Here is a 13494-nt window from a genome sequence, read left to right on the forward strand (position 1 = left end):
TGACATGGCACGAGCTGGTGCCCTCAAGACCTTGCTGAGCTGTCCTTGTCACCGAGAGGAACGCCTCTGGCCCGTGGCTGTACTTCATGGAAATTGTTTCTGTTGAGGCATGATTGCAGCTTGTTCTCTCCTTCCAAGGGCAGCTTCTGGCTGCAGGAACAAGGAGGGCTATAAGGTATCCTCAGAAAAGGAAGGACCTTTGCAATTTACTGGTTCAAGGGAGCTCTGGCTGTATAGAGTGATATTGTCATGGCATAATTTATTTGTAATAGTCTTTACAAGTACACTTTGCAGTTCATAAAATTCTTTAAGTGATTATTTTGCAGTTTTACTTAATTGCATTTATACAATTTTTGGATTAAGTCACAACCACGCCCATAAGATTTTTTGATAAGCAGTAGAAATTAACTTCCTTTATTCTTACTCTTAGATCCTCTGATAGCATCACTGCTCTCGAAACAATTTTACAGAAATTCTGAAATTAGTTGTAATTTTGGAACAAACATTCATTTCCAATTTGGTTCAAGTTAATAAAATATGATTATCATAGTGCTGTTGCAGTTTGATACAGTCCAGAGCCCTGTATAAAAAGGCAAAGCTTTTCTAGCAGCTGTTGTACCAAATATTTTTCTTGGTCTCAGCCTTGAAGTGAGTTTAATTTTAAAGACTCATTGTTATCTTAAATAATGCTAAGAAAATGTTAAAGATAAGATTTAAGTCTTTACTTATGTCAGTGCATATGAATTATTTAGAAGCAGTGGATTTTTATTTGTGTTTGCAATCTGTAATCCAGTAGAAGATAGCTAATGCCTTCAAGTGTAAACATTAAAAGGATGCTCTCCTTTTAGTAGTAATCTGTATATCAGAAAATTTAGATATTCACATGTGCAATTAAACTTTCTGTTCCAGATTTATCATTTTTCTTGCTTTGTTTCACACTTTGGAGCCACATATGTATGATGCTTTTCCTGAATGGGCAGCATCTTTATCTTATTGTATATGGGGGACAAAAGGGAGCAGGATAAGGGTTTCAAATGACACATTTATTTGGAAATTGTGACAATGGGAATTGTTTGTTTGTTTTTCCAAAATTGTTGATCTGTTCCTGTGGTTTAGAAATTACTCCCTCACAGGACAATACCATTACCTGCTTAATCATAAGGTACTTTGCTACTAATATTCCTACAGCTCTAATATTCAAAGCTTAATAATAAGCTTATAAAAAGCTGAGTTCTGTTCTTCCCATGGGAATCTACTTCTGTCATGAATTACATAGCTGAAGCCAGCCTAAGTTGTGCAATTACATTCTCAAGTGCTTGCAAATTGTTTGCCAAAATTTTTTAATTGTTGACATAATTTCAAGGAACTATGTTGCTGGTATCTTACAAATTTTTTCTATGCTCATATTCTCAGTATTGTAAATGCTTCTGAATGGCTGTGTCATATGTATATCTTATATATTTTGTTTTGTGGACCTCAGCAACAAAGTTGAGCTAATTTCTGAGCACTATGTCTCAAGAACTGAAAATAGGAAATGCAATACTGGAGCATATTCGTTATCCAGCTGCTTGGCTTTTCATCTAAAATGGTTACAGCCAGATGTTTCTCACAAAAGTGCAAAGAGTCTTCCCTAATAAAGAGCAATTTTGTTCGGTACTAAAAGTATAGAATTAATTTTTTCATGTAATTTATCCATGTTTGACTTTCTGAATTCTGTATTATTGTCCCCTATGTCACTGTCTATGAGAGTGAATGCCACAGTTTAATTTGTGGGAGAAGGTATTTTGGTTTATGGCTGGCATTTGATAGTGTCAAGTGCCATCTTGTTCCACACCTTCAATGAATTTTCCCACATCTCTCTGAGCCTTTAATTACCTTGCAGAGTTTTTTGAGATGGCTACATTAGTACTGCATGCAGTATCTCAAATAAGGCAACAGTAGTGATTTGTCATGACATGTAGTGTTGTATTCTCCCTATTATCCTGTATATGTGGTAGCGTTATCTATTCTTTCCTGTTGCTGTATATTGAGTTCAGTATCTTTCTGAGTTCACAACAATGTCAAGTTGACTTTCTTTACTGCTAATTTTAAACTTTGCGAGCATTTCTTTCCTATGTTTAGTATTTTGCATTTCTGGACCCTCAACTTCACTAGTCATCCTGTCCCACTTGCTTAGTTACCTAAATTCTCCTGAAATTTTACACTTCATTTTCATTTATAATTTCAGATAAATATGGATCTTACTGGCCTGAAATCTCACTGGTTATTTATCCCATTAACCTTTTAGAAAAATAGGTATAATATTTGTTACTTCTAGTTCTTTTGCACATTAATGATTTTTAATTAAGGACTATGTATTCTTAGCAGATCAGCCTGTTTATTCTGAAGCTCTTTCAGCATTTTTGGATGCTCACCATCTGGGCAGGTTGACAACTTGCTAACATACTGGTGTTGCTATCCAGGCCTTCGAACAGGAAGGGAGAATGGGTCAGAAAGTCCTTTTTCAATTGAAATAATTCAGTAGGAAGAATAAAGTAAGGCTGAGTTGAAAACAACTTTTGAGAATTCAGAAATTGATTTGATGAATGGGAGATTGGGAACAGTAACATAATTATTGCTGTCATCCATTTCCATTTATTTGGAGTATAAATAAACAATTATATGAATATAAATATGCATATTTAGGGGCAAATTGCTTTCTACTGTAACAAATTTGAAGACAGAAGTATTACACTACCATAACTAATTGGAGCGATTCAAAGTCTCAAAGCACAAATACAACACCACTTCTGTATAGCACACTGGAGGTCTTTGTAGTTACAGTTCATTTCAGGAAAATTCCTGAATAGAAATAGGGTTAGGTTTGCCTCTGAGCACTTTGTTTAAGTGAACTATAAACAGAGACATGCCTGTAACACCAGCTATTAGAATTCAGAGTCATCAGTAAGGAAGAAAAGTTGCCATTAGCAGTAACTCAGGCAGTGTACCGCAGATCGGTCTGGAGGAGTTGAACTCCCCAAGACCTCGACATTTATCAATGAGTTCCCAGCCACAGAAACACATTCAGCCCTTCTAATCAATAGGAGTCTAAATCACAGCTTTACTACCACACTTAGGTCTCCAGATCAGCAGGAATGAGAGGGGAAGGCTTGCAGGCATATGAAAGGTAGTAGGAACTGTTGGCAATATGTATAACAAATCAGAGAGAAAACCTGCTAGGCACTGGGGGAGGCATTAACAGCTGAGTGAATTGAGTGCTTGGGTTTGCATTTTCCATCTGCTGAACCTGGCTTAACTTCTGTCTGGCCCTGGCAGGGCTCTGGCCCTTTCAGTGGGTGGTAGCATACTCACCACTCACTTTGTGCCACCACGGCACAAAGTAGCAGAGAGGTGTCAAAAGGAAAAAAAAATCCACATATTAGGATCATGGATGTCGTGCATTAAGTTTGTAAGCCTCTTACTGCATTTTGCAAGAATTGGGTGATTATCTGCATTTTCAGGGTTCCCCACTGTGGAGAAACGCATTACCTGTTTCAGAGAAAGGAAAAGGCTTCCTTGAAATGGAAAACTTCTGCTCTCTTGAGACTTGCTGTGGGCTTCTATTCTGTTCCTAGTTGTAACATTTTGGGCATGCTGACTTCTTTGCTTTCTCTTGGTGCTATTGTCAGTCTGAGGACTTTTTGTTACTTTTATAGTTTAAATATTCTTTATTTTCCATTGAATGCTAACACAATATATTTTAATGCTTGTATACATAAATACAGCTGTTAGTGAGCTTCCCACTAGAATATATCCAAGAATATAATGTTATTAACCATGCTAAAAATTGTTTCCCATCCTCAAGCATACTTCAAGTGGCTGTTACAACCCCTTCAAATAAAGTTCTAAAATTAAAATATTTAGGAGAAGTTATAATTAAAATTAAATGCAAACCAATAATACATTTCTGTTTGTTCTGTTACCTTACACAACAGGATATTTCCTTACTGAATTTCTTTCTTAGTAGGAAGACTGCATTTTGGAATATTTTTTGAAATAAGCAGAAACAAAAAAAACTGCAAGTCCTAGGCATTGCAATAGACAAAAAAAGCTACACATGGTATAGTATCAGGTATTCTGAATGTATTTTATATATCTCTTCCCAAGTAGAGAGGTACATATTCCTTTATATTTGTGCTCTATTAAAAATCTAATGAAGTAGTTGTAGGAATACAATACTATTCCATTAATGTTCTTTTTTTCTGTCTTATACATTAACATGACTAAGCAGCATCAAGGATCAGCAGTATCCATTAATAACCTTCAATACTGCCTTCTGTAATACATTTAGTACCTTACATACTCTGTCACTCATAAACAAAACAGTGAGGGAGTTTAGAAAATCCATTACAACTACAGAAGACAGCCAGTCAGCCACGAGTAACACAGACTTTGCTGAAAGAAATATATTTTTTTAAACAGCATTTTTTAAAAGTATCAATGTATAAATGATAAAAGGTTCTGTTCTAGTTTTTTTCTGACTCTTCCACTGATATCAGCAGTACTGAGCAGAGAAACAGGATGCAATAGGCCTTAGCTTTATGCTCAGATGAGCTGTTAAAATGCCCAGTCTCTGAAATCAGGAAGAAACAGCACAGGGAGCCACCTAAAGAGCCTTTACGCTCTCCTACGTTAAGGATTATGCGTTCTGTTCTAAAAATACCCCAGTTCCTTATGTGGTACAAAGAAATACTGTAGTCACACAAGAAGAAACTGGCTGTTGTCCCTGTGAGTATCCACCTGACATAATGAACTAGAGAAAGGGATTTTCAAAAGAAAACAGGTTTATATTCAGCACTTTATAGTAATTAGCTGACCTCCCAAAAATGACACAGGCATTAAGAACTTCCCAAATCACTGGTGCTTGACTACAGGAAAAAGTTTTCTGAAGGAACAACCAAACTGATACGGCCATTGTGTTCTCCAGCAGATTGCTCCCTTGATACCCTTCACTGTACCATGGCTAGTTTTATATGTATTGTGAATGTAAAATTCGAGTGACTCACACCTTTGCAGGCATTTAAATTTCTCCTTTAAACCCAGGAGTAACAGTGAGTTCCTGTAAGTCTGACACATAATTTCAGAATGAGGTTAACTCAGGAGGACAATCATAGCACTATGATAGCATAAGCCTTAGCCAGCATAGCTGGCTGGCTCTGAAACACATTTCCATGAGATGTAACTTTTTCAAGGTACACTGTGAGGCAATATGTTGTTTGTAAATAAATATTGTAGCAGATTAGCAAGTTTCTCCAACTCCACTTAAATTCAGCCAGATGTTTATAATATGTTCATAATGAGAAGGTTGCATAGCCATTATCTTTACAATTTGATAGAGAGTGCATGTAGGCAAGTATAATGGGAAAAATCAGATCAAAACCAGTGCACATAATTCAATAGGACCTTAAGTAAAAGATTGAAACAGGAGACAAGAAGAAATAGAAAAAAACTTAATGGTTTGCTGGTAGATTGGAGATGAGTTCATGACTTTGTATTTCATTCCTTTCCCATGCAAAGGGCACTGAAGAAGAAATGGAAAAACTGAGTTTGCAATCACAGATGTGCAGCCAACATTGAGAAATAATAAAAAATATTATTTGGGTTCATCTGGGGTTTGAAATCATGCTCATTTAACAGCTAAAACTATATAAAGGAAATATGGTTTGACAAATAAAGGAAACTGCCAAAAAAGAGATTATTTAATGATGATTTTTAGAAATGTATTTATTAATTAACATTTTGGATGTTTCAGCTGTGAAACATAGTTTAAAATCTTTCTACTCACATTGTAAATACTTATGGAATAGGTAGTTATTAAGCCAAATGCTTAGCAGAGCATATGCAGCTATGGATAAAAAGGTATCCGAAAACTTAACTTACTAGAGTAGTATCATTCAGGTAAGATTTTTTTCTTTTCAAATAATATTAAATATAAAAAATTTCCATTCATCATTACAGAAGCATACTGTTTAGGACTGGCTTCCTAAATATACATTAATCAGCTCATGTGATCAGCTGACATGCACAGTACTATTAGTTTTATTCACCAGTCAACATCTGTGAATGGTAGAAATGTCTAGAAATGAACACAGTATTCATGTATCTATTTTAAAGATGGCACTGAAGCACAATGCTTGATAACTTATCTGAATAGAAAGGTTTCTAAAATAAACTTGAGCTTTCTTCCTGAGCTGCACCGAATCATCTTTAGCATCAGCGTAGGTTTCTCGCAAGTGGTGCACTAGATGAATGTAAACAAAAGACTATTTTAACTTTGAGCTTGCAATGGATTTTGATGCCACATTCAGATTTGGCACAATTTAAGATATAGTTAGCTTCCCTTGAGTAGTATACACTATAGAAATTGACTTTATCCTGACACATTCAAAGTTCCCTGAATTTAAAAAGTACTTGGTACTAAGACTCATTGCAGGGTTGTGGAAAAAAATTACTTCCCATTTGCTAGCTTCATTCAGAATAAGGAATAAATTCATTGGAGACTAAATAATTGCAATTCCAGTGGAAAGACTTGACAAGGATACAAAATTCATGCAAGTGATGTGTGACAGTTCAGCTATAAAAATAATGCTAGCTGAAAAATAAGCTTTGCTTCTAGCTTTCAGCACAGTAACAGCCCCAGTGCTGTACAAGAGATTTGTTTTGTACTGCTTCAGCATAGGTGAAGAAACACAGACCTTTACCTTGTCTTTTCTTCTGCCAAGCTGATTTTAGATTTTTAGAAATAGCTATACACAGTACAAAGGCCTATCCTACAATTAGATGTGCATAACTGAACCCTTTATCCTACAAGCACATCTAGATAACTGAATTCTTTTTGTCTGGTTAGAGTTCTGTTTAAGTCAGTGAAGCTTTACATAAGTGCAAGGATTGTCCAGGTGATAGTTTATAGGCTTGTGTTTCAATGCAGTATTTTTATAAAGAACTTCTTGTTATTAGTAAAACCCACCTGATCTTTCGTGCATCTTCTATGCAGTACAACACTGCACTGGGCAATATGCCTTCTTGGCTTTATTTTATATGTGTATAATATATACACAAATAAAAAGTATCACCTGCAAATAATATTTGGAATGTGAAAGACACAAAATGTAAACATTTTATTTGGCAGTTGTTTCAAACAGGTGAATAAATAAATGGAAAAGTACATCTTAATATTCTTTATAGCAACAGATGCAGTTGCACATGTATTTACATATTGTGGATGCAAATAACAGTTAATTTAATTTCTTTTTGTTAAAAAATGCAACTTCCAACACCACTAGACTTGACAATTAAAGATGAAGATACTAGTAATACTTTGTTCTAGCAATCTCAACTTTTAAAGGCATTCATTTGGAAGTAAGATAAGAGAGTCATCATGCATTTAGTTCATTTTGTCCGCTTACGGCAGAAAGTCTGATGTAATCTCAGAATTATGAGTGTCATGCGCTTAAGTCAACTATGACATGTTTATAAATCAATGTAGTTCCCTTAAAACTTGAAGCAAAGAGAAAATCTCGTTTATCGATGGAGACATGTATGAAAGATCTTGGTGCCTGCACGTTTAATTCTTGAAACTTCACGAATTTTGCCTTTTCCGCATCCCAATAATAGACTTGAGTGAAAGAATAATCACTTCCAAGAATGGCATATTGATAATTATTTATCTGAAGTGGTTGGAATACCATTGACCCTCGGGATGGCATCCTTTGTAAATCCAGAAATGCTGAACCACCCCATTTCATTACTTTAGAGTCCCCAATAAATCTTGTTAAGCAAATGTATACATCCTCTTTCACCTTGAAATGCTTCACTGCATATGCATCTTCCATATCTTGAATATCAAACCGTTTAACAAATTCATTTGTTCCTTTGTTCCATTGATATATTACAGGTCTTTGTGAACTACTTGACAGAATTAAATGTGGTTTGCCAGATATTTCAAGATACTCCACATCAGTATCTCTGTACCAGGCGTGCAGAGACTGATGGGAATAAAATCCATTGCCATTCCACTTGTAAACCGTGGTGAAACCAGCCTTTGAACTGTCTGCAACAACAAAATACCAGTCTTCAGCAATCCTGAAAGTTTCAATGTCATTGGGTTTTCGGATTTTAAGGATTTCAATATCTTGAATTTTTATAAACTTATTAGCAAAAATATCTCTTTTATATATGTGGGAGCCTCCAAACAGCTGTGCGACAATGACATACAGCTGACTCTCAATAACTATAGGCTTACACACAACAGTTGAAGTACCTATAAAAACAAAAGTAAGAAACAGGATTAGTACCATTTTTTGGATAATTTTTTGCAATGTTATTTGTCAAGCAGTGTTCATACCTGTAATGTTGTCGTAATTCCTGAACATCACTTCCACATGGTCCCATTCAAGAAAGATGCATTTTCCAGTAAAAGGCTGAGCAATAACCACATGTTCATCATTCATATATGAGAAGGTATCTACTGACAGAGATTGGTATGGCAGGGACTGATAAACTTCAAATTCTGCAAATGTCACACAACAGATGATAATTACAGAGATACTTGACATACTGTACTGAAAAAAACATCTGCTTTTCAGATACCAATTTATTACAAATTACAGTATTTCATCACTAGTCAAATTTTTCTGTTGATAAAGGAGTACTGCAATTTCGTTTTCAATCTTCCTCAATAAAAAGGGTACTGTTTTATGTTCCAGTTTTCCAAAGCATTATGTAACATCCTAAGTTTGAGTAGATACTGAAATATAGGACCCTGCTCCCAAATGATTCCCATGTCACACTTAGACCAGCAGAGTTAATGTTGATTTTAGTAGAAATTCCATCCAGAATGGAGTGTTCCTGCAAAAATGGGTTCTAGAATGAAAAACTACAGCTTTGACTTTAACAAGATTAAATAATTTGAGGCACATTACCTGTAATAATGCAATCAAACTCTTTTGGAGAGAGGCTATTGATTTTGCGCTTCTTATATTCTGGTGGGCTTTCACAGTAAATGTCTTCAACAGTTGCATTGGTGCTGCCCAGCCACTCCACTAACCACTTCAGTTTGCAGTCACAATTAAATGCATTGCCTCTAAGATCTCTACAACAAATAAATCATGCACTGAAAATAAGCAGTCAGGTAATGTATTTATTTTTGAGAACAACAAAACAGGCTCTTGTTAAACATGTGCCCTCTTGCTTCTTCTCACTTGAGGCCTTCCTGGCTTAATTTGTCCTGACCCATGGTTAAATCTACATAGCAGAACCCACACAGATTTAATTATATTAAGGTAATCAAGGAGACCTTAACTTGGTGATCAGTCAGAAATTTTTATCGATTTCTCCAAGTTTACAGGTAGACAAAAGCCTCCCAAACTAATGACCCCTGTTCCCTTTGGATTACCCTTTCTCAGTAGAAGCATTCTAGACAACAAAATAGGAATTAATGTAACCTGATGGTCAGCCAGTCAGTATTCACTATCTCCTTTAGATACACTCATTTAGGGCTTCAGGAGAGACAAGCAAAGGAGTCCTGTTTAAGGCTTTACAGCTGTCTTCAGTCAGATTTCTGATCCTATGTACAGGAACAGCGAGCGCCAGGACCAGACTGTGTAACCACCTGGCCACGATCAGCCTTGCCAGGTAATGCTCCAGATATGCTGCCCATGGCCACATCTCACTACTGCAGCTCTGCTCTAGCAATTCAGCATACCCTGCTAACACTGGGAGCAGGCAAAGGATTTTCTGAGCTTATTATCCCAGATCAGATGGAACAGGATTTGGTATATTGTAAACAGGATCTATTCACTAAAGCAATTATAAGATTTATCTGTTTATCTATATTTTGTATTTTTACTGATATATATATATATATATATATATATATTTATATTTAAACAAGCTGATGTTTTGATCTGGATTGCAATTCGATTTAGTATGGGATACTTACTTAGACACATGCTTTATTGATAGAAGTTAGCTTTCCCAGGAATTGCTTGCACATTAAAATATTATTCCATTAAATATCTTCCACCTTCCCTGCATGCCTTGGTCTCTCATGCATCCCTAAGGATCCTCCCTTCTTATTCACCAAATCTTAATGAACATGCAGCTTTCTTACATAACTACTAACAATATTACTTATCTTCATAACTGGTGGAATATTCAAAACCATCACAAATTCTCAAAAACAGCAGACAAAAAAAACCAAGCCTACTCATACTGTGTAGTCTCTACCCAGTAACAAGATCCATTACTGGCTGCTGGTTTGAATGGTTACTCAGAATGTCCTCTAAAATAATCTCTTTATACTTCTATTATAATTAAAATATTAATTAATTGATTTCTTACACATTTGTTAAAGAATCCAAGCCTTTAAATATGTCTTTTGGAAGTGACTGGAGATTATTATTTGCAAGACTCCTGTAAAAGAAAACACTTCAATATTAGTGCTAGTTGTTCATGAAACTACACATTTTTGCAAATAGAAATACACTGTGTGGGGTTTTTTACTTACGGCAAAGAACACTGGTATTCTCCAGCACTTAGTTCTAAAATACTGCTTGTAAGAATAGCTCATTTACTTTGTGACTTTTCCTTCCACTAAAATGCCATGCCTCCTTCTGTTTTCTCACTCTTCAGCAGCCTTGCAGCATTTGCATTACTTCACTTAGCAGAGTAAAAAGTGCTATCACCTTTGGTATTTTGCCAACACCATTTAACGTTTTAAAATAATTAGTCATGATTGGATCTACTGATGTTTTCCCTATGAGATCCTAATATATGGTGCTCATATCACTACAATTTCCCCACTTTCTTGTATGTCTTCTGGAAAGAAAATCTTTCTAATATGGGCTGATGGGCTTAGGTTTAGTTCACAGTTTTTGAAAATATGCAGTAATAGGCAATAAAATGCTGATCGGTGTGAACTGCTTTCCTGGCATGTGCATGTGTATGTATAAAAGTGTATTAGACCAGCAAAAAAATGTTATTAATTCCCAGTTTTCAATGTTGGGAAAACTTGTTTAAATTCAGTGAGTATTCCAGCTATCAAGAGTGACAAAGAAATGTGAGCAGGCTTTGAACAAACAGTATATTACATTTCAGCCTGACTGTCTCTGTGAGTCTGCCAAAGGTCTCAGATGTCACAGAGGGCATGACAGAAAAATAATAATGTTGTAGGGTACAGTCTATGCCTCTTCCAATTAACAGAATTATTTATTACTTATGAGAAGAAACAAAAATGGAAAGAAATCATTCTTGATTAAGATCCCAGTTAGAATCTGTAGCTAGTAAGATTTAGAACCTCTTCTGTTTTACCTTGTAAACATAAGTGTTATTTATCAACCACGATTTCTCTAGCCAAGCAAAGACTTAGGCACAAACTTAAGTACAAGAACAAGCCCACATGTACTAGGTCTGCTGCCTCATTTCAAAATAAGTGTTTGATCAGTAATAGTAAATAGGGGATGCTTCCATTAGTCCATTCTGACTTCACCACTTTCAAAGTACTTCTGATTGTAACACTATATGTGAATGTACTATGTGCTTCACTTACGTGCAATTTTATGCTCCAGAGCAATTCTTTAAAAGTCAGATAACTCACATGGAGAAAGCTGAGTGGATTTGCAAGCTGAGACAAGTTTAATGGCATATATTGTTTTTATATGTTATTATATAGCAAACTAAAGGAGAGGGTGTACTTGGAAGTAGGAGTGGTTCACCACTACCATGGGTACATGACTGACAGAATTTAAGCAAGGCTTATGCATTTACCAATTTTTGAATCAAAAGTATGTATTATACAGTCCACTGTTAAAAAGCATGCTTACATATTAGAAAACACTGTCTTGCCTAGACAGTGCTGTGCGTGGTATTTGGATATATGAGTAAAGGATGGCTCAAACATGCAGTTAAATTAATGATTACAGTTCTGAGAGCAATGCAATCAAAATTATGTATTGTGCATAGAAATTATCCAGTGCTAACTGTAAGATTTGGACATTAAATTAGTAAATTAGTAAAAAAATGCAATCTTTTAAAAATTTTTCTGTTGTTAAATTTACTATGACCGGAAAATAAATCCTTTTGCACAATAATAAATTCTAGATGGCTGTCTTTTACAATAAGGACACACTGTTATTATTGAAGTTAATTGCATTATGGAAGTAAAAATGTTTGGATAGCTTACTGCATTCCAGAATTTATGTTGCAAAAATGAAGTAAATAGAATAAATAGAACAAAGTTCATCTTGTCTAACTTCACAGAACTTATTTGCATGCTCATTTACTATTACTATTTTTAATACATTTTATGTACACAAGGACTCTTGTTTCTTAAATGGAAAGTGCCTCGGAGTGCCAAATGATAATTCTTTATGTGTATATGCAATCTGCCCCAAAAGATGGGGAGTGGTTCTTCAAGCAGATTAAGCTAGTGGTGCCTTTGCAGTTATTCTCCATGAATTTCTCATTGTTTTTGTGAATTGTGCTCCATGGACAATAGCAGCATGATGCACAAATCTATGTCCCAAAAATGTGCATGCAAGTGGCAGTTGCTCCTCAAATGTAGATCTGTCTTTTGCATATGTTTTCTCTTGTGAAACTCCTGAAGCATCCCCAGAAACCAATGCAACAGCAAGACAAGATGTTAGCCGTGGACTATATGCTCTGTGGAGAAGAATCTGTGCCTTCCTCTGTTTTAGAAAAGCAATTTGTTCACTGGCAGTAGCAGCTACTAAATAAGTAAATGAATATGATAAATAATGTACTGGACCCATTTGTGTATATACAGTTATTCATGTGCATAAATATTTTGAAGATAGGGTCCAAGTTACCAGCCTTATCCAGCTACCTTTTTTTCCTAACAGCATAATTCTGCCTGTACCTCTAATGTGGATGGTATGTGATGTGCACAGCCTTTTCCTGTACCTCTTTCCCTCTCCTCTCTTGTTCCTCTTCCTCAGACCTAGAGCCATTCCATAAGTAACTTTATCTACATGAGTGGTCACAGTAGGCTTGGTTCCAGCCAGCTGTAAATCTTGCCCTGACCGAAAGGGTAAGCATAAAGTGTTTTATGGTACATTTACTAGGTGGTGAAGATGTGGTGAATTGCAATTCAACTATTATATTTATGCATTAACTGTTTAAAATGGAATCTCTCCTTTCTCTCCTCTGTCAAAATATATGAAAGAAAAAGTTAAATGGCCCTGTTTCAAAACCCTCTTAGAGGTTATCATGTTAAGGCCAAAAGGTCAGGATGCCCTCCCCTGCCTATGACACTCACCACGTGACATGCTTCAGAATGCAGATGCTCAGAACTGGGTCAGGCACACTACAGACTTTTCTCCTTTTCTTATTTCGTATTTTTTTTCTGTTTTCTTATAGTGTGTATTTTGTTTTTAAAAAGTTTATTCCTCATTAAATTAAATTATTGCTAAAAGATAAACTTGCTGTAAGATAAGA

General features: G+C 35.5%; 1 protein-coding gene across 5 annotated transcripts in view; it reads right to left on the minus strand.

The window, feature by feature from the left end:
• Nucleotides 1–7124: 7124 nt before the first annotated feature.
• The window catches only part of LGI1 (leucine rich glioma inactivated 1), a 29495-nt gene continuing 23125 nt past the window's right edge, over nt 7125–13494 (minus strand). For all 5 annotated transcript variants that reach the window (XM_021539681.3, XM_021539673.3, XM_021539700.3 and 2 more), the window contains 4 exons: nt 10381–10452; nt 8961–9130; nt 8384–8548; nt 7125–8299 (listed from right to left, as the gene is read on the minus strand). In XM_021539681.3, coding sequence (XP_021395356.1) covers nt 7482–8299; nt 8384–8548; nt 8961–9130; nt 10381–10452 — 1225 coding nt within the window. In that variant the 3' untranslated portion in view covers nt 7125–7481. The remainder of the gene's footprint in view (nt 8300–8383; nt 8549–8960; nt 9131–10380; nt 10453–13494) is intronic.

Source organism: Lonchura striata, chromosome 7, assembly GCF_046129695.1.
Source record: "Lonchura striata isolate bLonStr1 chromosome 7, bLonStr1.mat, whole genome shotgun sequence".
NCBI lineage: Eukaryota > Metazoa > Chordata > Aves > Passeriformes > Estrildidae > Lonchura > Lonchura striata.